The sequence below is a fragment of the Chroicocephalus ridibundus genome, chromosome 1, assembly GCF_963924245.1.
Source record: "Chroicocephalus ridibundus chromosome 1, bChrRid1.1, whole genome shotgun sequence".
Lineage (NCBI taxonomy): Eukaryota > Metazoa > Chordata > Aves > Charadriiformes > Laridae > Chroicocephalus > Chroicocephalus ridibundus.
The window spans coordinates 99,429,591-99,453,018 of NC_086284.1; the positions used below are offsets into that span (position 1 = coordinate 99,429,591).

Genomic DNA, 23,428 nt, shown 5'->3' on the forward strand with positions numbered 1-23,428 from the left:
ACTGCCCTGGCACACACCTCTGGCTTGATGGTGGCTTTCCTAGGCGACCTGGTGGCAGAGGCCCAAGAAAGACACACCGCTGCACGGGGATGGAGGCGTCCTGGCAGCTGATTGCATTGATCGCATTTTGGAGCTCATAGTCTGGACAGCAGATAGACACAAGTAGATATGCGCAGGTCGTTCATTTATTTTGCGTCAATAGATTGACAGGCTTCACCAGCTGATGCAATTGAAATGGCTTCGTACTATTGGATTGTTTAAAGTCTGTCCTTTTCTGTCCCTTCTTCATATTTTTTCCCCCCATTCTTTTTGCTTGTATGGACCTGTGTCCAGCACTAGAAAGAGAAATTTAAACAGAAACTTTAAAGCTGCTTCTAGTGTTTCAGCCTGGTTACTTTACCTGATTAGTCTGCATAATGGAAAGAAATCCAAGTGCAACCATGATGCCTTGAGACCAACGGGTGGCCACACGGGGTCTTCTGGTTCTCTGTCCTTCAGTGACCAAAAGGGCTGTCTGGGGAGAGGTGGGGGATAAGCGTACAGCGAGGCTTCTCTTCTAACAACATGCAGAACTGTCACAAACGCAAATCAGTTTTAACAAGGAAATGTGAGAAGCACAAATGAGGACTTGCCCTTTGTATCTTTGCAACTCTGCTCGCATCCCCACATGACTGTACAGCGAGTGCCGAACAAGTAAACAAAGTTCCGAATAATTTTCGGGTGTGGGGGGGAAAAGTAGGTCAGCCACACAATTTTCGTCAGCAAAGGTGCTACCATAACAGGAATCAATTCTCTGTGACACACAGCATTTATGCTGATGAGGCTATTGCGCACACAGGGAATGATGTTTAAAATCACGGATGCCTGGTAGTCCTAAACTGTCTGCAATCATGACAGCTGTGTGCAACCAATGCTTCAGCTTCTAATAAGGCTGAACAGAAAATGTTTGACATTGCAGAGTGATTGCCGGTGTGGTTCTTCAGTGAGGGAGGATATTCTACCGCTTTTTAAAACAATTGTAGCCAAGGAAAAGGTCTCAGAAATCAGTCATTTTGAAGCAATGCAGGAAAGCTGTATTTGACTGACACGGAGAATTAAAGGGGAGAAAACTAGGACAGAGAAGGAGCTCAGAGCAGATGGGCGCTAGCAACAAAGAACAAACCTGTAGCAATCTGAAAAAGGGATAGAACTGAAAACACCTCCAAAAATGTGTATTGTAATGTGCCCACTTACTTCACATTTCCAGATGTCTCTGGAAAGGGTACGCTTCCTGCTGCAGCTACTATCACGCACCTCCTCTGGCAAAGCTCCCGTTCAAAAGGAAGGTTTCAGACAAGGTGCTAAATCAAAGCTAAAAAGAATACAGAAACTGAAATCTTCCTCTGTTGAGAGCAGCTAAATCGCACAGTTCTGCCACAAGTCTCTAACGAGCTACTGGTTTAACTAAAGCGTGAAAACTTGACCATGATGCCATTCAACAGCTTGGAAAGCAGAAGGTAAAACACAAGGACCAAATCTGATTCCCTGTGTTAAAACCAGGCAGAATGATGATCTCGAGACCCAGATTCAGCTTCCAGGAGGTTGCCCTCGCTGCCAGGATGAGTCCAAAAGGGGGGACTCGATGCTCTGAGGTGCAGGTTGCAAAACCTTCCTTATGAGCAAACTTCAGGTGAGCGTTTCAGAAACTCTCGGGTGAGAGTTTCCCAAGTATCTCTGCCAGAAACAAAAGTCCTCTTTGTGCAGAACAGTCCACTATTACTCTGTAGACTTCTTTTTTTTTCCCATCTGAACTTTATTCTAAGGCATTTGAAAGCTGCCACTGTCAGTACAATGAATAGTGAGCTGCTCGACTATCCAAGACAGCATATATGGTCCCTGTCCCAGTACGGTCCACCAGGTATGCAATGGGAGGACGAGACTACAAACATGTCCTCAGTACTAGAAGACAACGGCCAAACAGATAGACTTTGCTCTAAAATGTGTGCTGCAACGTGTAATACATTCAGGTGCTAGAACTAACCAGTAGCACCCGTGTGCTGAAGCGTTTGCAGTCATTTAGTGCTACTCAATGGCGAAATTTCTGTGTGTCCATCAGAGGTGAGCAGGGTAAGGAAACAAAGTACTTTTCTGCTGGAGACTAGTGTATCTATTCATGTAGCTGTAATAACTTCTCGTGCTTTGTGAGCACCCTTTCTATGCCCATTGCGGTACCCAGAAATTCCCCTTAGAGAAGATGCTAGACAAAGACAGGCTCTTTCAGGGTCTTGCTCCCACCCGTCTCCGTGTTAGGTTTCCCAGGCTTCCTTCAGCATGCGCTTCCATCCCTGAGCATAACAAAAGGTTGTTTTGGAAAACAGAAGTTTTGAGGGATTTAATACTGAAATACCACAATTGAAATGAAACCCTGGCAGTCTGGAATCACAACATTTCACTGCAGCTGAGCCAAACACCTTCATTGCTGAACTTGTTGCAGAAACTCTAGGAAATTCCCAGGGTTCAAAGCCCGTGAAAGTTAGTTGGGTCTGAAGAAACACAGGAGTGGAGACGGTTGTTTGAAAGCAGGCATCATCCGTTTGATGATTTTGGTGTGTGGTGTTTCCAGGAAGCTTCACGAAAGGTAAATTTGGTAAGTAAAACCCAGCCAGGACACATGTCCCTTCCTGCCACAAAGAAGGATTTCCCCGGCTTGTTACCCCTTTTCAGACTTGGCATTATGCCCCATCCAAAGGATGCTTCACCAAGACTCAGGATACAGGTTTCATCAAACAGAAAGAGCAAAATCAAAAGCTTTATTGTAGCTTTTGTTTCTTCTCTAATTACTTTGGGGCTACTTTCTGATTCTTACACAGGAGATAGACAAAAAGCACCCGTAAGACTCCTGATAAAGCCATGAAATCTACGTAAGATTTGACCTAGGAACAGGTGGAGCTTTATTCAACCTGCCCAGCAAAGCAGAAGAGCTGGTGGTGGGACAAGAAATTGACTGTGTGCTAGAAAGAAGTAGGGGGAAATACGGCAACTCTGAGGGGTGTTGTCGCAGTCAGAGGCTGACAATGGATCACCTTCATGTTTTGATAATGTTTTCCATCTGTGGAAGAGATCAAGTCATGACTTCCTTCTCAGCCTTCCTATTGTGTGCGTGGGCACAGGCACAAAACTGAACCGTCAGGTATCCAGCCACGACGTTGCACCAAGTTAACATTGCATAAAAAAAATTCACGGATCTTGAAAAAATCTTCAAGGCACAGAAAAAAAATAAAAAAAAAACTAAAATGAAGCTATGAAATTTAAAATAAAATCAAAAAAAGAAATTATGCCATTAGTGCCAATTTGACTAATCCAGCCCTTGACAGCTTTTGGGCCGTAAACAGAACTTGCACCACACACTTTCCTGCCAAGTCCTTTATGAAGGCTCTCCCCAGACAAGATGTGAGCGCTACCGACTGACAGCACGACGGCCGCTCATCGCTCACCTGGGCACGGCACAGATCCCTGTATCCTCCCCTGCTGAAAGAGGCCATCCTTCTTACTGAGGCAGCTTCCCCGGCTCCCAGCGCCTTTCAACCCGCATTACGAAGCAGGTTTTAAATGGGTAGCCATTAGAGAACAGAACATAAAGCGACCTCTATTTTCAAACGCTCCTTATTTTATGAATCCTTTCAGAGTACACAGTGGACGGTGATTGCATGTGAGGTGTATTAATTTTTGCAGCGTTGCTAATGAGCAGTTTATGGTTGGCTTATTTCATAGCATTAACTGAAATATAGAACACTTAATTCACGTTGCCACTCGGGCTACGAAGGACTCCTGTTCCTTTTCTTCCCTTCCTGATCTATGGACAGTCGGCACGGGGGAGCTTCTAGTTTTTTAGGACCATAATTCCTTCAGTCTAGTATTACTTATAGGTCTATAAAACATAACATAATGTATGATCTCTGTTATCGTTAGAAAACTGTCTTTAGTTTTGAAAATGCAATCCTATTGCATCCTTAGGGAAATTATCTTTTAAGCATCACTGCTCACGTTACCAAGCACTGGACACTTAACTAACTTGTAAAAGTTATGGCTGTTATCCTTGAACTGTGGTGACCAGTGCAGGTAATCTTCTTGCTGTGGTGGCCAGGAGGGGTGGCACAAGGACAGGGATGTCGTCTAGGCTTGACCTGAAGTCCCATACACAGACAGACAGCTTAACAGCATGAAAAACCACCCAGTCAAAGCGTATGGCAAAGTAAGGGGCACCTGCACTGAAACCCTTCTTCTGACACTGCTGTTCTTGGGGCCCTACACAGGTTGAGTTTTCTGCCCAAGTTTCCCAGCCAGGGCAATTGGAAGCAGCAGTCCCAATGCCGCATGGACCGTATTTTGGGAGACTGTTCGGAGGCGCAGAGATAGTAAGCATGTCATTTCTTGGACAGCGTGGATTTTCAGGAGAAAGGTGAGAGGAAAAATATTGGCTTTTTAAACTAGGCAAAGAGACCTTTCATGACGACAGAAATGCACAAGAGAGCTGCAGAGGAACAAAGCACGGGTGTTGGCGTGTTGTGGCTGAACAAGGGAGAACGGTGTTTTGCAACGTGGGGAATGGAGAGGTGTGGCTGGCAGAATAAATCGTGGTTTCTCTTTGGCTGGGAACAAGGGAGGAGGAAACCTATCCATTCCAGAGTGCCGAGCAGATGGTAAAGAGAGAATGATCCTTTTCCGCCTCCTGTAATGCAAGAGCATGTGGAACCTCTGCCGACACTTGTAGGTAGAATGGTCAAGACGAACAGCAGGTAAGGCTGTGGAAGGAAAATCCCTCAAAGGCAAGGAAATACAAAGACAATCCCACTGGCTCAGGAAGTCCTCGAACTGTGTAGGGTTTGCCAGGGAAGCACCCCCCGATGCTTGCCCTGTTCTTGCACTCTTACTGTGCGGTGCTGTTGTTCACCGTCAGACACATTGCTCTGAGCCAATGCGACTGCGCTTATGTTTTTAAGAACTCTTACTGTCTATTTCTGCAACCTACCTGTATTGGGAGTTACCTGAAACCACCACAATGTACATCTCAGACAGGCGATCTGATGTCTGTGCTGACAGGCAGTGAAAACGCATCACTACCGACACACCTGCCACCTCCCTTTGAGAGAGAACGGGGACAAAGGCATCTGTCTGAAAATAATACCACTTTATTTGATTTTTTTTTTTTTTTAACGTTATCATAAATGTCCTCTAGTCTCAGAAAACAAAGCCCTAGTTTGGAAAATAATGCACATACAAATCTCTTCTTACGGGTATTAAGTATACAGAAATATACAAAGATTTCTCTATTATTGTAATGTATCATCAGAATGCCCCACATCCCACATTTTTACTCAGGTCCACTGTACCGGTAAGCGTAAACTACAAAGGTAACAAGCAACCTGAAAAAGACATGGTTTATATAATATAATTATATATATGCATATATATATATATCTACAACAGTGCAAATATATCACAGCGTGCAGGCAGCAGTAGTCTCTAGAGAAGCATAATAAAATTGATTCATAGTAATGCAAATGCATTACAGAAACAAGAGACAACAATGACATATTAGATATACAGAATATGCACACTTTAGCACGCTGATTTAAAATGATACCTTGCATTGACTCTTGCTTTAAAAACAAAAGAACAAATGTTAAATAATTCAGTAACTGATTCAAGGGCAGTATCTCACAATAAGGTCAACTGACTCAGATAAGGTATTTCACAAATCCTTACTGACACAGATAAAGGCTTGGTCACACTGCAGGACTTGTTTGTCTTCTTTTTCGATATATCAGTTGTAATCTGTTCCTTAAATTTCGTTTATTTTTACTATAATTTAAGAGCATTTTTTCCATATTTTTTTTAATTGCTCAACAACTAATTCACCTTTGTAAAGGTTGGTACTATTATCATTGCGGCCAGCAAAGCTGGTTTTTGGAAGTAATAGAAAGGAGTTTGTATAATGATTCATCTAAATGGGCTAGTAAAAAAAGCTACAGTGGGGTCAGAAAAAAAAAAAAGGTATCACTGACGCCACTGAAGTAAAAAAACCCTGTCAAACCTTAAAAGTAGACTTCCATGTTGCCTTGCAATCTGCTTAAAAAGACATTTTAGAGTTTTTAGAGTTTTTTCTTCATTTTTTAGAGTTTTTTCTTCTTGAAAGAGTGAAGCACGCCCATAGATCCAGTGCGTTAGGTATTCCGTAGCTCAAAGAAGTCTGAAAGCCATCCCTCTACCAGTAACTACCTCACACTGTTCCCAAGCAGCTCATTTTCACACCCCACGTGGGCAGCAACCACGAATATCTGGCAATAAGGACACAAGCAACGGGTAAGCATGGGCTGAGCTGCATGGAGGCCCCCAGAAAGAAAACAGGTCGACAAAATCTTGATGTATCTTGAAGGCATGACCAACGCAGAGAATGCGGGCTGGCAGGCTGAGCCAGGGGGATTTCTTGTGCCAAAGGATATGTATTTTGCCTTGGTCACCCTTAGTTTTACTGTGCTGGCAATGGGTCTCAACAGAAATCTCAGCCTCTTCAAGGAAGGTTCTACAGTTGACAACCGTGTAAAGTTGCGGTTTGTGATAAGATTTCAAAATAATAAACACACTGCGGCTAGATTTCATGCTCTACGGTACCATTACTCCTTCACAAACTCTACCTGAAATGTGTACAGAAACAGAAATACTCTAACACACAGAATTAAAAGCAAACTTGTTATGTCTGCAGGCTCAACCTGCAAGTTTTGGACATGTAATATGCAGGACGATATCTGGGGTTATAAAAACCACTCAGTGGGATCCGTTATAACAATATCTTTATATATTATGAAAACAGAACAGGACAGTAGGAGTTGATCCCTGAAAACACTACTGCTCCTGTCCATGAATAGCAGAGCTCATGAGTGACTTCAGTGACACACAGCACTTAATTTATGCACTCGCTACTGCTGTGTGGCAGCATTAATGCGACCCGTGTCACTGGCACAGCAATGATCAGCCTGTCACCAGCTGCTACAGAGGACATGACACGGTGTCATTTTCTGCCTACTTCTAGCTCCCAATGGCTTTTCAAAATGCCTGTGTTATTATCATACTTTATAAATGGCTTTCCACACAGAACTAAAGGAAAGAAACTCCTGAGCAACTGCACCCTATCGGGCTGTTCTGGTACGAAAATGGGAATACACGAGAAGAGCATTTTCTCAAAGGAAAAGGAACACCACGTGGGACAGCATCTCTGCAGCTCCCACCGAGATCCCCTCTGCAGAAATACAGAAGGATTATCTACCACGGTCACCCTGCTCTGGAGGCGCCTAAGGCCAGCTACTGCCAAAACCAACCTCGATGTTTTCTAATATTCCTGCTTTTGGCAGGGATCTTTCCTGTCCTGTGTGAATGTTAAAGGGAACGACAATCCTAATGCTCAAGAGTTCAGGGCGAAGTCCAGACCTTGTCAAACTTACAGTAGGGCTACAGAAACAAGGTAACTTAAAACACCACATCTGCTTGTTAAGCGTGCTATGGTACCCACAACGCAAGACCAGTTTTAACAAGCTTCCATTTGAGCAAGGAATTGCTTGAACTCCCAGACCCAAAGGTCTGAGCTCCAAAGGTCTAAGCGCCAAAGCTTTAAGCTCTTAAGTTTCAACGTAGAGGGGCTCGTCTCCTCTAACTTGATGTGTCCAGAGCAGGTCAGTAGGCTCTCTAAGGCACCTTCCTGGGCTCCCTCAGTCCTCAGTGCAAGAGTTATGTACCTCCATGAGGGCAAACCGTACTTTTTTGTCACATAACCTAATTCCAAATCTTCTGCCAGTGCCCAGAATACATGCCTTGGAAAGATCACAAAGGAGATGCTAAGTTCAGTGTGAAAGATTGCCTTTGTAGCTGCCCATCTAGTCCTCATTAACTTCTCAAGTTAGCTTGGGAGAAGAAGAAATGCATAAACTACAGCTCAGTAAGTCGAGGAAGCTGAATAACTGCTAACTGCTAACTTTTCAATTTGTCCACTTCAGGGCTGTTGCAAAAACTGGAAACACACTGGTAAAATGAGGATCCAGTCCTGCTCCAGCTGACATTGCTCTGAACCCCCCTGGGAACTGGCGTGCCTTCAAATGGGGCAACTGCTAAAGTAATACTCACTGCATTTGCCAGAATTCAAGTCACTAGGAAAAATACCTACCTCAGGGAATTATGGACGTACCTCAGGTCCATTTGTCCTGGAGATGGCCATTTCTTTCCTTTTTTTTTACAGAGAAAAGTAGACAATTAACTTAGACTGAGTTTCTCGTTTTTAGACAGCTATGGTTCTGTGAGATAGACCATCTCCAAAAACACTACCCAGGTGATGAAAGAGAATTTAATTTCATTGGCTGAATCATGGTATCCATAGTTAAAAGCAGCACACGTGTAATGTCCTCTTACTCCACACCCGGATCCTGACAAGTAGGCCAAGGCTGCGGCTGGACACCTGCACCCCGAGCTCTACCCGTGCATTCAGAAGAAAGCTCTGCCTCGCTGCTACTCCTGCAGCTGATGTCCTTTCAACCATGTTCATACTAACTCTCAAAGCCTGGACCAAAACAAACACAGGTCAAGAGAACTGTTCTGTGTGGGAAAGCATTCAAGCTTCTGCTTGCATCCCACTCAACCCAAGAGAGCTGATGAACTTCAAAATCCACCCTCCAAAAAGGATACACCAGTGTAAAGCCAGTGCCAGACTGGGACAGAAAATGCTGTGCTCAGCCCCTGTGAAGAAGGCTCCAAGCCAGCTCCTGCTTGATCCTCAGATCAAGGAGCACCAGAGCAGATCCCACAGGTATCAAAAACACCCCACAGAACTGATTTGCCCCCAGTGAAGGAGCTGATAACCAACCACGCAGAGCTGGGGGGGCTCTCCTGTGTCATGCATGACAAACATGCATGGCCCTCTGTCCCACACAGCCACCAGATGAGACTGGACCTGAAGCTCAGTGAGCAAAGGCAACGTGGAAGAAGGTGCATCAGGCTGCAGAAAGAGGTACGCATGCTGTTTGCGCCCTCCTCACACACATTTTCTGAGGAATCACGGAATCACAGAATGGTAGCTCTGTTTGGAAACATCAACAGGGCACCTTGAGTCTCTCCCTCTGCCCTTTGTTATCATTCTTAAATATGAGCGTCACAGAGCAGGAGACAAAAGAATAAAACTGCATTCCAATAGAAGTTAACACTGAAAAATAATTAAGATTGGTTTGTAGAGCAAAAATAAATGCTGACATTGTTCGAATGTCAAGCAGTCCTGGATTGGCATTTCTAATACTGAAAAAAAAAAAAAGGTTCCTTTTTCCTTACCAAAACTATGCAGATAACAAAAGCAATTATGCAAAGCAACAGTAACTATACAGAAAAATATACACTCATCTCCATGCTTGATTTTCATTCTCCTTTTCCCCTCAAAAGAAGTATCTTGTGATTCCAAAAGATTAATTCAAGATCACTGTAAAGCTGTAGTCTCCTAGAGACTAACCCAAAGCAAGTGGATTTCTCAGTATAGTCTCCGAGTGTGCTTAGACAGCCAACGTCTCAGTCTTCCTGTGCAACACAGCCCTCACCCAGCAAAGCACTTAAGCCTGGACTCTATCTTAAAGACATTAGTCGTTCCTTTGAGTCACAATGCAGATGTGAGAAGTTAACGTACTTAAGCATTTTGTTGGAACAGGGCTTCAAAAGATCCCATTAGAGCAAAAGACATCCACCTAGCAGTTGAGTAAATAGGACAGCTAGGACCTCCTCTGTAAGGATCGCTGGGGTGGGACAGCGTACGTATGTATGTACTGCGCTGCTTTCTAAAAATGGAAGTTTAATGAAGCATTCATTTCTGTTGATAACACAGACTTTGACACCAAAGAACAGACTGAAATGCCAGTCATTGGATACATCCAGTACTTGGACGCAAGTGTTCATTATCCCCCACTTACACAACCAGCTCTCCCTATCATGTGTATCTATGTTCCTCTCCTTTAGTGAAAAAAAGACGTCTTGGGCTCCAAATATTAAGGAGTGAACAGGATTTCAGCACCAGATATCCTTCTGTTACTCCCTTTGATCCATAAAGATAAAATTTTCTCAATTTCTTATGTGAGTAGAATCTGCTTTCCACAGAATCTTTTATTTAATTGTAAATCATAATGTTTTAAATTATTTTTAAAAACTTTCAGGGTTTTTCAGATTATATGCAAGTTTCCAAAAAAAACCCCAAAACATTTGAAGCACATAAAGTCTTAACTGATGAGTAACGGAAGCAACACACACAAAACAAACTGAAATAAAACAAGGAGGCCAACATAACACTAAAGTCTCCCTGCAATCCCAACAGAAATCATACATTCGGTCGCAAGAGACCTTTAAAAGAACTTTAGCCTCTTATGCAACTTTTAGCCAGATAGTGACTGGTTCGAATGGTAATAATGACATTGATTTTAACCAGTTTATGGCTATTTATATATGGCTATATAAACTGAGGATCTGAAGTCTTTAGAATCTTCCTGGATTCATTATTCTTCCACGTGAAGCCTCCAGAGTTTCACAATGAGCTTGCTTAAGGATACAGCACGTGCATGCTCAGTCCATTAACCTGGGAATGCATTTTATACCAGCCTGTTAGAATTTATTTCCACATAAATAGAAAAAAGCCAACTTGAGACTGTGTTAAAAATCTTTGCAGTATATGAAAACATAATTGGGATGGACTTTAAATACTTCTGTCACACAGTAGCGGCAAAAGAGGTATCATTAGTTAATTTTAGAGCTAAGGAGGGAAAGAATGATTATCCCATTTATGTGTAGCACTGAGTTTCAAGCAAATTCATTTATTTCTTCACTGGGATACTACAGTCTGAAATTGTTCCTCAGAATAGTAACTTTCAGCTAAATGCTGTCAGCAGATGGCTGGGAAAAAATGTATCGAACAAAAAATAGGAGCGACAAAAAATACTTCAGAGCATGCATTTTCTTAGGAACGCTCGTGGAGGACCAGACTTTTGGCTACCATCATACAACACAAAAGTACAGCACAGGAGGACTTGTTGCAGACTAAAGAGAGAAAATAAGGAGGTCTAAGAACAGAGGAACAGACACAGGTAACAAGATGGTATCCAAGGAACTCATACTGCTAAATTGATGTAGATGGGAGAAGACATCATTGTCATTGCATAAGTTAACAGCATTGAAATGTCAGCAAAGTCACTTCATTTGGTACACTGCAATGGATTTTCAATGGGGTATTTGGTAAATGGTGTTGGTAAACACAAAACACGAACCCTGAAGGTATTTAATGCCATGGACACCGCACTCTTTCCCACTCAGCTAGCCTACAGCGGGACCAGCAGCGAGCAGCAAGAGAGTAATTTGGCAAAGGTAGTTTTTTATCTGCTTGCAAACAGCATTTGAACCACCTGTACTATTCACAAATATTTTGAGTCTTGAAATAATCAAGGCATGTTGTGCCAAAATATTTCAGCTTGTGGCTTATTTAAAAACTGCTCACAGTTATGAGTACTATTTAGAATAGCCAAAATTCTTAAATTTCTCAAATCTGACAGCCATATAGGCCCATACATGCTTGTGATTATGCCTGGAGAAGCTGCAGAACTGTACAAAAGCTCTACTGGCTTCAGGACATTTTTTTTTAAAAAAAAAAAAGCAAAAAAACTATGCAAGGAGATTGTGTAAGGACATTTTTTTCTTCTACAGTAAGGATTGTCCTTGCTTTCAGAGGTCAATCTAATTTTCATGGAAGGTTCAGCTAACCATCCTAAAACACGTGACTCAAGGTCTTCCAGACACAGGCTTAATTTAAGCATCCTGAGATACACGTGGTCTATGTCTATATTGGTAAATTAAATAAAACCTGGGCACTGGCCAGGAAAACTGAGAAACAATTCTCTTCACTGCTAAATGGCAGAGCTGCAGTCCATCACAGCCAGAGCTTTTCCAGACAATGTTTGGGCTCTCTTTAGAAGTTAGTACAGTACAGAGACCATTCCCCCACTTGCCTGAGGACTAACAGAGCTGGCCCTGGCATTATTCAGTTTACTAGTATAGATGTAGCCATGGAGTCCTCGAAAACAGTCTGTGAACTGCTGACTGCTGCTGACCAGCACGTGCCTAAAGTCTTCTCTTCATCTACCCTGCTGTCATGAGCTGCTGAGCTCCTCAACGGTTTGCTGACATTGAGCTGCTTCCAATCTACAAGGCTTCATCTACAAGGCTTCAGTATCCTGATAGGAGTAATGCATTTGTAGAATTTGTAGGTCTGACTCACAGGTCTGTGACACTAAGGTAAACGCACAGTAAAGGCAGAAGTTAATGGAACTCACAGAGAACTCACCAAGGTGTCCAACATGAGTATGGGCCCCACGATGTCATTTTGGGTTGAAAATCAGTGACAAAATTCACATCAACTTGGAACCAGAATTCCCACTGCCAAGTTTACAAAGGTGAGATATGCAAAAACAAATGCATGCTTCTTTTAACGTTTTCATTGGTGTTTAGATCAATTAGTATCAGGTTCCCATGTCGTGCATGTAGAATTCAGGATGAGAACAAAACTGCTTGGCATAATTAGACCTGCAGTATTACAAGGTCATCTGCGTATTTTGAGGAGAGTCCTACACATAGTGTGTTGCAGATAAAATGACCACTGCCATATGAGGCAGTCACACATGTTTTAACACAATAACCCAAGCTCTGAGCTGTGGATAGCTCTTGCACTCCATCAGGCTTTAACAACCGCTCAGGCTTTAGGGATAGATTCTGCTTTCACAATTTAAGAAAAAATGAGCCTTGGAGTGCTTTGATTTTAAAATTCACAGGAGGTAGATCATACAGATAATGAGTATCGTTAGTATTTTAAATATCACAAATATTGAGGATTTAAAAGACACTGCAAAAGAATGTTTTTTTCAATCACTCAGCAACAGCTTGAACATGTCTGACTGCCTGTGCTATCTATTGTTGCTTCCAAATATGGACCACAGGTTTAGTGCAGACTTGGAATCTGCCTTTTCCTCCTACCATTACAATTTTCAGATATGAGACCAGCTCGACAAGCAAAGCACCAGAATTCTAAATTTAGACAGAAACAAAAATAATGACTTGAATCACTTTAGGTTTGTTCTAAAAAAGTATCCGTATTAAAAAGATATCTTTACCTTATTAATGAATACATTTACAGACTTTTGGCCAGAAGGGGTAATTCTGTGGAAAAGTATTGCAAAGTAATACATAGAAAACTGCAAAGATGAAACTTTGAATTTAAAAAGATGAAAGAATCCTATTTTCTTTGCTTTCTCAATTTTGCACCTCATTACCTTGTCACCTATAGATGGCATTATACTATTCTGGCTACCAGGACTAGTATTACCTTCTCACGAAATTGGTTTTCATAAGGAAAGTTCCTGCAGCCAGGTTTTTTATTACAGTTACACTGCCTCGGTATTGATATTCTGCGGTGTAAAATTCCCTTCTATGTCTGCTTCCTAGTTAAAGCTAGAAAGTGTAATGAAAACATGACCCAACCCAACTGGACCGATTGGCTTAACACTATATGTCCACTATCCCATTGTGGTTCTCTATGGGCTAGGTCATAACAGCATCTAGCTGGGCACTGGAGACTGGCCTGCCACAGTGAGACAATGTCAAGTGCACTCTATTGCATGTCTAAAGATCTTCCTACTGCATCGTTGTAGCTGTTTTTCCTTTACCTCTCTGCTCGGATTTTGTATCTGAGAACAAAATAGGCAATTAGGCGCAGAGAGAAGAAGAAAATTCCAAGAACGATGAAGTCCAGGTAAAGTTTGGCATTTTCTACGTCCAGTTCTCTCAGAATGGCCTCTGATTTTTGAAAATGGCAAGTATCATCTTTGTCACAATGTAGATCTTCTCGATCCAGTCCATAGATGGAGAGAATAACTCCTTCGAACCCGTATCTGGAGAGAAGAAGGATGGATTACAAGGAGAAGTCCTGATGATCTCTTTAGTACTCCGCCAGCAATACAATCCCTAACGAGAGCTCGGTTGGCAACACTGAGGGGTTCAATATTGTTCTGACATATGTGTCTCGGGGCAAATTCTATCCCTGTTACAATTAAGCTAATTACATGTCACTGGCATTTTACATAAGATTGAACAGGGGCAGAAGTTTTGCCTTTAACTGCTTCCAGTTAGTGTATAGAGCAATTTCTCCAAAGAAAAACATTAAAATACAAAGCAGACCACTTTCAGCTCGTATTCAGAAATTCTCTTTTTAGAAGTGACATCATTAATTCCATTTTTTGAAACTAAGCAAGGGGGATACAACTGTAGTTTGATGTCAGAAATATATTAAAACTGGCACAGTCTAGAACTTTTCTTCTCTTTCCTTCCACGTGCCACAGTTTCACTGACAATGCACAGCTCCCATGTCTCCCCTCGCACTGGGTGCACTTTGGATTTGACTTTGCAAGGAGATACACCATCATGGTTCCCATGTGTATGACAGCTCCCTCCAGCTTCAGGAGATCCCATACGGGCTAGACAATGGTTTACGGCCTCCTCTTGAATTCCAGCTCCTAATTCAAGGCGTGCGGTCTCTTAATCTTTGAAAGGTCTTTGTGTAAGACCTCACTTGCCAAATGAGAGGATATTTTAGCTTGGGTTTTCTCAGTAATAGTTTATCTTGGGCAGGGTGGGGAAAAGGTGGGATGGGAAAATTCACCTCACCTAACTTCAGCTATAAACCGTTAAGTATCTAGTCTGAACTATTCCTCTGTGCTAGCCTCCAGAAGTTTCCTGATGGCAGTTATCCCCTCTTAAGATAGCTGTCTCAGACAGTAAAAGTGACAGCCATAGATAGAATACAAGGTGCCTATGGTTCTTAAACCACTAGTTTAGATTAGAGATGACAGAAATCCCATGCCTCTTGTGGCAGTGCTACCGCAAAATTTAAAAACAGGTCTTTATCCAACAAGTCTACCTAAGATGCAGCAGTGATTTATACAACATTTTCTGCCAAAATGAGGTGGTGGCATCAACTTATCAGTTGGGCATACTGTCCCTATTATTTCAGAAATCCACTATTGCAAAATCCAGGGACATTTGCGTGCTGCGCAATCCCACTGAAATCAAGGGCACTTACATGGAGTTCTGGCTGATAATCTGTACTGAATGCTCCTATTTATTTCCCATCATATACAACATAAAACGTAGTGAGATAATGTGGTCTACATCACATTTATGTTTATACTCTCATGCTCTGTAGTCTCTTTGGCACCCAAAATAACCAATCAAGCAAACAAAGGCAAACAAACAGCATTTCCAAGATGAGAGGTTAATCACCACCCTAGCAGTACCTGACATAGGAAATGTAGGACATCCACTGGAGGTATGCTGGGATGGTATCAAAGCTGACAAAAAACCCAGAGAACAGAAGCACTGGGATGGCAGTAACTGGGCCCACAAAAGTGGCCACCTGTGAAGAGAAGGAATAGACAGTCTCTTGTCAGACAGCCAGAGAGAAAAGTAAAAATTAACTTGTTCTTTCATCTGATGTCCTCACCTCCAGTGAGGAAATCAACCTTTAAAAGAGCATATGGCAAGTTGTCTGTTCTGTGCCAAACACAAATAGGCAGTGAAAACCTATTCTCTTAGGTATTGGGGAGTGATGCCATTCAGGTTCTTCTGAGAACACTACTCCTCAAAACTACCACAGTTCCGAAGGTTTCTTGTGAGGGGGAAGTCAGATGATGTTAGTGAAGGAAAAGTGGTACGTCTCCTCTTCCTAAATCCTGCTACTAGTTGACAATGCTGCTGTGCAGCATCTCTCCTTTGAGGGACTTGAACCAACAGGTTTACAAAGCAAGATGGGCACCGTGATTTCCTTGCTTCTCTGGGAATGAGACCCCTCTTCCTAAATATTATCCTTTTTCACTCAACCCCTGCTGATGACACACAGACCTCCCTCCTCATTAACCCCACATGAACAGTAGCTTCAACTGGTCCTAAAATTTGATGAACAGGATAAGGAACACCTCCAGCTGGGTGGCTTTGGTGGGGAAGACAGATCTTGGCCCAACTCCAGCCTGTCCTCTACATCCCCTCCAGGGCAAAGGGCTGTACAGGTATCTCTGTCAAGAGCAGAAGCACAGGGGTCACACAACAGGCCTATGCTGGTTTCCAGAGGGTGGCACAGAGAGGGAATCAAGTCTTCCACTGTAGAAATCTTGATAGTGTCAGTGCATATTAATGTCAATATCACCTGTTAGCACAAACACCACAAAACATTTCTGCTGTGGAATGGTCATCTCAGCGCTCCTCCTGCCAGGAGGTAGCATGGAGTTACACAACCGGCTCACAGTTTGGCAGTCACACCAACAGCTGCTTCTCTCCCTCCCTTTGTGGAGGTTTAGTTTCTGGGCAAGCCTTTTCCTACCTTGCCTCCTGCAACCTTTTTGTATGTGTATGGCAGAACCCCCTCCCAAGCTACTGATTCTCATGGCCTACCTACACTTTGTAGGTGCACAGAAATGCATCGGTCCCGCAGTTTCTAAGACCTGCTCAGCCTGGGACGAATAGCAAGTGACAACCAACTCAAGCAGGGGCAGGCATAGCCCCATTCAGATGGGGAAGAAACTTCCGAGCTTCACATCCACGTACACATGTACACTACCTGAACATGCTGTTTAAGTTGATGCTAGTGGGAAGCATCAAGTAGCTGTATCAGACCAAAACAACTTTTTGCCTGTCATCTCACAGCAAATGTCTTGGTGACACAGCAGCAGTCACAGTAAGCAGTCAGCATTAGGAGACAGCAGGGTTCCTGCGAGACCACAAAACACCATCAGTACCTGGAGGGATGTAGAAGCTGCACCTATGAGAAGACCCAGTGACTGAGCCACAAGGGATGTCATGGTTCCCAGGGCTGCAAAGAGGACAAATCGGAGTGCATCAGAGGGCTGTGAAGTCATCCAGTACACAATGCTGCAGTAAGCCACCGGAAACATGATCTGTAAGAAGATACGCTTCGAGTTAGTCTATGAAAGCCAAACATTCACTGTTAATCTGAGTAAGATAAAAACATGGGGAGTTCTAGTTAACCCACACCTCTCAGCCTTTCCATTACATGACAAGCTGAAGAGAATAAATACTGTGATATCTATATTCCTATTCGGGCATTAGAAAACAGATCCCTCTCACTTACAGCCCTTTTCAATTCCCCTTCTGCAAAACAGCAAAGATGGTCTTCTGATTATTAAAAAAAGTATTGGGTTAGGTCTCAGCTTTTGTGAAGTCCTGCTGTTTACTATTAGGGTGCTTCTGATTTGGACCAGAAGCTTCAGCACACACGTAAGGACAGTTTCTCCACTATTCAGATGGATAAAATACCAGTACTAAATTTCCTGGCAAGTGGATTTGCCATGAACTTAAATGGTTCTTGTTTTATTGAAGAGCAGAGCATATACCTGAAAAGGAACATCAGCCATGGTTTTGGCGAGATAGTAGGCTTTCAAGCTGTACCAGTAGTTCAGATGCTCTCTAAGAAATACTCCCATCTCAAGAGGAACTACGGAGAACACAAATTAGAAAGACTGTTAGTGTGAAATACTCTTGCACTCTTGCACATAGATATCCATATCTAATCCTGAACTGCGGCAGTCCCATAGTGGGACTGAAACTCCGAGGCCTTTGACAGACCAGTAATAGTTTCAATGATCTGTAATGAAATGTAAGAGGACAGCCCTGAGAGTTGCTCACTGTCTAGGATACATACCAGTCTACTCAGATGATCTGAACCTCCCTCAAAGCAGCTTTTTGAAATAAAACTGGTGTTAAAACTTAAAAGAACCTGGTTATTCCTTTTGATCCAAAAGGGAATGCAAAGTAACAGTGCTCCCAAAGAAAGTATGGAAAGTATGCAGGAGTTTGCTTCTGACACCACACGAATACACTGATCTCATGCAGGAGCCACGACTTAGAAGTCTGTTGTGGCTTAACCCCAGCCAGCAACTAGCACCACACAGCTGCTCGCTCATTCCCCTGTCTCTCCCCCCAGTAGTGTAGGGAGAAGGAGAAAAGGAGGGGAAAGGAAAAAATAATCTTGTGGGTTGAGATAAAGACAGTTTAATAGAATAGTAATGGAAGAGGAAAATAACAATAATAATAATGGTAAAAGAATACACAAAATAAAAGTGATACACACAAGTCTCTCTCACCACCCAATGATCGGTTGCCCAGCCTGTTCCGAGCAGTGATCATGGATCCCTGCCTCCTGGTCAACCCCCATTTATATATGGAGCATGATGTCTATGGTATGGAATATTCCTTTGGCCAGCTTGTTCTGTTTATGCTCCCTCTCAGCTTCTATAGGAAGCTGTGAAAGTCCTTGACTAATATAAACATGGCATAGCAACAACTAAAACAGTATGTGTTATCAACATTCCTTAACATTCTTCCCATACCAAATCCAAAACACAGCAGCTTCTAGAAAGAAAATTAACTCTATCGCAGCTGAAACCAGGATGAAGTCCTAGAGAAATTATTACTGCTTCCCTAAGTCCAACCACAAGCTCATTGAGCTTGAGTTGAGATGCACTGGCACCTTAGGAAAAGGGGAAATTCCAGTCCAGGACTGTAACAGTGAACTGTTGGGATTGAGAAACACTGGCAAAACTGGGGAGATGTGCCACTGGACAAGTCTACCTCTGTTTGCCTCTACACCGCAGTTCAGTGAGGGCAAGATTTATGCCCACATCTGTCTTAGAAGTAGAAGCACAAGTCAAATGTTATCTTATATGAAACAGATACATTACAACACCCTCCCAGCTTACTCCAATCTCCTTGTCCATTAATGTAACAGCATGACTGGTACTCACATGTAAGGACAGTTGGCATGAGCGCAGCAAACATAAGAAACAACATGGAAAAAAAGAGGAAGCCGGAGTTGCTGAGGACTTTCTTAGCTTCATTGCCAATGCCTAAGTAGAGCAAGCCGATGAGCAGTCCAATGCCAATGTGTGAGGTGATACGCAAGTGTGTCAGGACCTACAAGCACGGAAAGAGTAGTATTTCTGATCAGAAAGCCTGGGCTCAAAAACAATGGCAATATGACTGAAATCAGACTGCAGAAAAGGAGTACTTATGTCCAGAAGAATTTATACAGGAATATTAATTTCCTACCAGCAAACTAAGCTTCAGCTAAGGAAAACTTACTGTAATGAGCTTTCCTGTGTGAATCAGACACACAGCTACCACAGTACACAAAATTTCTTCCTGTAAACACAGGCAGAAACGGCAAATGCTGCAACCTGAAATCTTACTGACAATGTCAGGGAGCCACTGGCCCCCATTCATCAGGAGAAGCAGACTTTCTCTCTGGCTAAAAGATAAATTTCCCAGAGCAGAGCGAGGCAGAAAAGTTATTTCATGCTTGTATAGACGAAACTAACTTAATTAGGCATAAATTAGCCTTTTGTGCCTTCTCTGCAATACAGTATTCCTACAAGAGGTATGGAAGAAAATTTGGAACAATTATTTCAAGCCTTTACAGTTGAGCAGGAAAAAAAATCTTAGAAACAACACTGTTCTTCAATCTATGCATCAGAAAAAAAGTTACAGTTTCCCCTTGGTGGAGACAAGGAGAGGACTGTATCATCCATGGTTAGTGCTCACAAACCTCTGAGATATGCTCTCTATGTGTACCAGTGACATTCTGATCAGCTAGTTGAGCAACATGGAGAATGTGAAGCTGTATGTACGCTTCAGATTACAACAGGCTGCCCACCTGAACATGTCAATTTATTTTTGACCAAATATTTGGTACTAGACCAGATGTGCAAACTATTACAGATTGCAGGAAGGCAAAATTCAACAACTTAATTAATTCTTGAATGACAAATGCACTATAATGTAAAACAGCAAGGGAGAAGAACAAGTTATGACAAAGAAATGTGCTGGCAAAACAACAAATGAGTGTAATAGAATGATCTGGAAATAAGAAGATGCTTCCTAGCCACTGGAATGGTTCTGCTGTATCTTCCCAACCAGAGCAGTGGGGAAAACAGTTGACTGTTTTTACTATGGCATTCAATATAGTGTTTTCCTTTCTGAAAGGGAAGGAATAGCATGGTTATCTGACAGCAGAGGCCTGGACACAATGGTCCAGTAGGTTTCTTCCAGGCCTGTAGTTCTGTGTGGACATGTCTACACTGCAAATGGGGGTGTCCCAAAAAGACACCTGCCTGGGTGCTGAGCAAAATCAGTGTAGCTGCAGCATCTGGAGCTCAGTGAGGCTCAGCTTACGCTTTCACAAGGGCAACTCACTCATGCTGAGCTTTTGGTTTCCAAACTACCACACCTGAACCCACCATGTGCCCATCAGTATAGATATATTGTCTGGCTTTCCCCTCTTCTGAGGACAGGTATGTCAAATTAATACATCAATATATATTAATGCATCTATTGTCTCCTCCCCCCCCGTCATGTAAAGCACTGAAACCCTTCCAAAACGCAGAAAAAGCAGCAGATAAGCCTTACTCAGATTCATCAAATTGTAAAATTGCTATGGAGAAAAGCACTTGGCCAACTAGTACCAATTACACTGCACGTGGGTGAGTCCCTTGGATAGGTATGCACGTAAGGTCTATTTGACGAAGCTCATCTCCTTAACTAAGGCCTGTTAATGAAGGCACAATCCTATCTAGAGGACATTTCAAAGCATCGATCAGATAATGTAAATAGTCCTATCTCTTAAATTCACAAACAACTGAGCTACTTAGAGATACGAAAAACTATCCTGAGTAAAAAAAAATAAAAATCCCATTGCATTTTGCTAATGCAAACTAGGCAGCCAAAACATTTAATGAACTTACATGAAACCTGCAGAATTTGGGATTTTGAAAGGGGGTGTTTATTTTTTAAGAAAAAAGTGAAAGTTATGTTTTTTCCTTGGGAATGAAGAGCTTCAGTATGATACTTACTTCATCTTGATTTTAAATGTATGAAAACAGATATTCTCCCTTTTCTAAGAAGCAAAATTTTTATTTATTGTTTTTATGTTTCACAAGGAAAAAGAAGGACTTCAAGTACTAACCTTACATCACACTGAAATTATCATCTCTGCCACCCTGAATTTTCTTGAAAAAGTTATTTTGTGGCACATCAGTATGACTTCCTGCTCACCTTTCATCAGGATAAATAACTATATAAGGGACTTGCCAGCAGGGGGGATGTAGGCGTTAGGTTTTTAGCCCAGATGCTTCTGAGTTCCTCTGAAGAAAACTGTTATTTACAATGAAGAGGGTACAATTAACAGCAAGACTGAAAGATCAGTCTCTTTCCTCTGCAATTCTGTGACAATCTTCGTGCATGGGCTGTTGGACAGGACTTTTACGGCCTATTACACTACCTCACAACCAACTGAATAGACCTTTTGGATACAAAAGTTATTATAAAGGCAATCTTACCGAATCCCTCATGATGGTGAGAAAAGTTCTTTTGAAGAGGATACAGAACTGGGTTAGGCAGCTGGCGGAGAAGCTGTGGCAGCCTTCTGTGGAAGACGAATCCTGCGGAAACACATAAAAGAATAAACTTCTTTCTTTGCAGTATCTTGTTTAGTTTTCATTCACAAAACCCCACTCATCAGCTGAATGTGCCCAGAAACCTCCTCCATTGACCAAGGATTTAAATTCTCTTCCTCCCTCTCCAACCTCAAGCCATGCCCGTTAATTGTGATATACAAAATACCTCTTCAGAGGGCCGGTGCCAGAGGAAGGGATTCAACTCATTCTCACCACCAACATCCCTCTTGTATTCTGTGTCACATATCCTCTCCCGTACTGCCCTTACCAGCCGGCTGTTCTGGTCTCCATATTCACCAGATGCTACTTCCATAACTACAAAAAACAGAAACTAAGTTACTGGTTTACACGAGTGACTATTTACAAGCCTTATTATTACAGAATCACCGAATCACACAGAATCACAGAATGGTTTGGGTTGGAAGGGACCTTAAAGATCACCTAGTTCCAACCCCCCTGCCATGGGCAGGGACACCTCCCACTAGACCAGGCTGCTCAAAGCCCCATCCAGCCTGGCCTTGGACACTTCCAGGGATGGGGCATCCACAGCTTCCTTGGACAACCTGTTCCAGTGCCTCACCACCCTCACAGTAAAGAATTTCTTCCTGATATCCAATCTAAATCTACTCTCTTTCAGTTTGAAACCATTACCCCATGTCCTATCATTACACTCCTTCACAAAGAGTCCCTCCCCATCTCTCCTGTAGGTCCCCTTCAGGTACTGGAAGGCTGCTATAAGGTCTCCCTGGAGTCCCCTGGAGCCTTCTCTTCTCCAGGCTGAACAACCCCAACTCTCTCAGCCTGTCCTCACAGCATGGGTGCTCCAGCCCTCTCATCATCTTTGTGGATCTCCGCTGGACCCGCTCCAACAGGTCCATGTCCTTCTTGTGCTGAGGACTCCAGAGCTGGACGCAGTACTCCAGGTGGGGTCTCACCAGAGTGGAGTAGAGGGGCAGAATCACCTCCCTTGACCGTACTTCTTTTCATGCAGCCCAGGATGTGGTTGGCTTTCTGGGCTGTGAGTGCACATTGCTGGGTCATGTTGAGCTTCTCGTCCACCAGCACGCCCACATCCTTCTCCTCAGGGCTACTCTCAAGCCATTCTCCGCCCAGCGTGTATTTGTGCCTGGGATTGCCATGACCCAGGTGCAGGACCTTGCACTTGGCCTGGTTGAACTTCATGAGTTTTGCACAGGCCCACCCCTCAAGCCTGTCAAGGTCCCTCTGGATGGCATCCCTTCCCTCCAGTGTGACAACCACCGTGCCACACACAAGATCCCCTTGATTATCCTGTTGCACTGAGAGAAATAGGACTTTTGCGTAAAATAGGCTCTAAAATGCCACATGCAAATTCATAGGTATACACACATAATTTAAATGTATCTTTCTATAAATCTTCAGAGAGTTCTCTTCATCCCAGAAGCTAAATGAACTACTTTAGAGGAAAGGGAGTGAATATGAGATACTCTTGGTAATAAAAAATGACAAAAGTCTATTTTTGTGGTTCTTACTGATTCTTTGGAATTAAGAAACCACAGTGAAAAAACCCTCAATGTTATGAGCTGTACAATACCACAGTGATATTATTCAAGATAAAAAAACTAATGAAACACTAAACAATATGTTTTACCTTTCATTTTCTGGACCTAGACTTCCACTAGAGAGAAATATCCACTAAATTTTACCACTAGATGGCATTCAAATTACTTAGAAAAAATATGAATAATTTGATTTTTAATTTAGGTACATGTATGTACACACTGACATATGTATATAAGTACAAAAGTATAAAACACACTATGGCCCCCATTACCCTGAAG

General features: G+C 42.7%; 1 protein-coding gene across 2 annotated transcripts in view; it reads right to left on the bottom strand.

Moving 5' to 3' along the window:
• Positions 1 to 5,172: 5,172 nt before the first annotated feature.
• ABCG1 (ATP binding cassette subfamily G member 1) overlaps positions 5,173 to 23,428 on the bottom strand; it is a 64,482-nt gene continuing 46,226 nt past the window's right edge. For both annotated transcript variants that reach the window (XM_063345050.1, XM_063345058.1), the window contains exons 9-15: positions 21,775 to 21,923; positions 21,492 to 21,593; positions 18,903 to 19,071; positions 17,493 to 17,593; positions 16,878 to 17,036; positions 15,384 to 15,502; positions 5,173 to 13,982 (exon numbers count right to left, since the gene is read on the bottom strand). In XM_063345050.1, the coding sequence (XP_063201120.1) occupies positions 13,754 to 13,982; positions 15,384 to 15,502; positions 16,878 to 17,036; positions 17,493 to 17,593; positions 18,903 to 19,071; positions 21,492 to 21,593; positions 21,775 to 21,923 (1,028 nt within the window). In that variant the 3' untranslated portion in view covers positions 5,173 to 13,753. The remainder of the gene's footprint in view (positions 13,983 to 15,383; positions 15,503 to 16,877; positions 17,037 to 17,492; positions 17,594 to 18,902; positions 19,072 to 21,491; positions 21,594 to 21,774; positions 21,924 to 23,428) is intronic.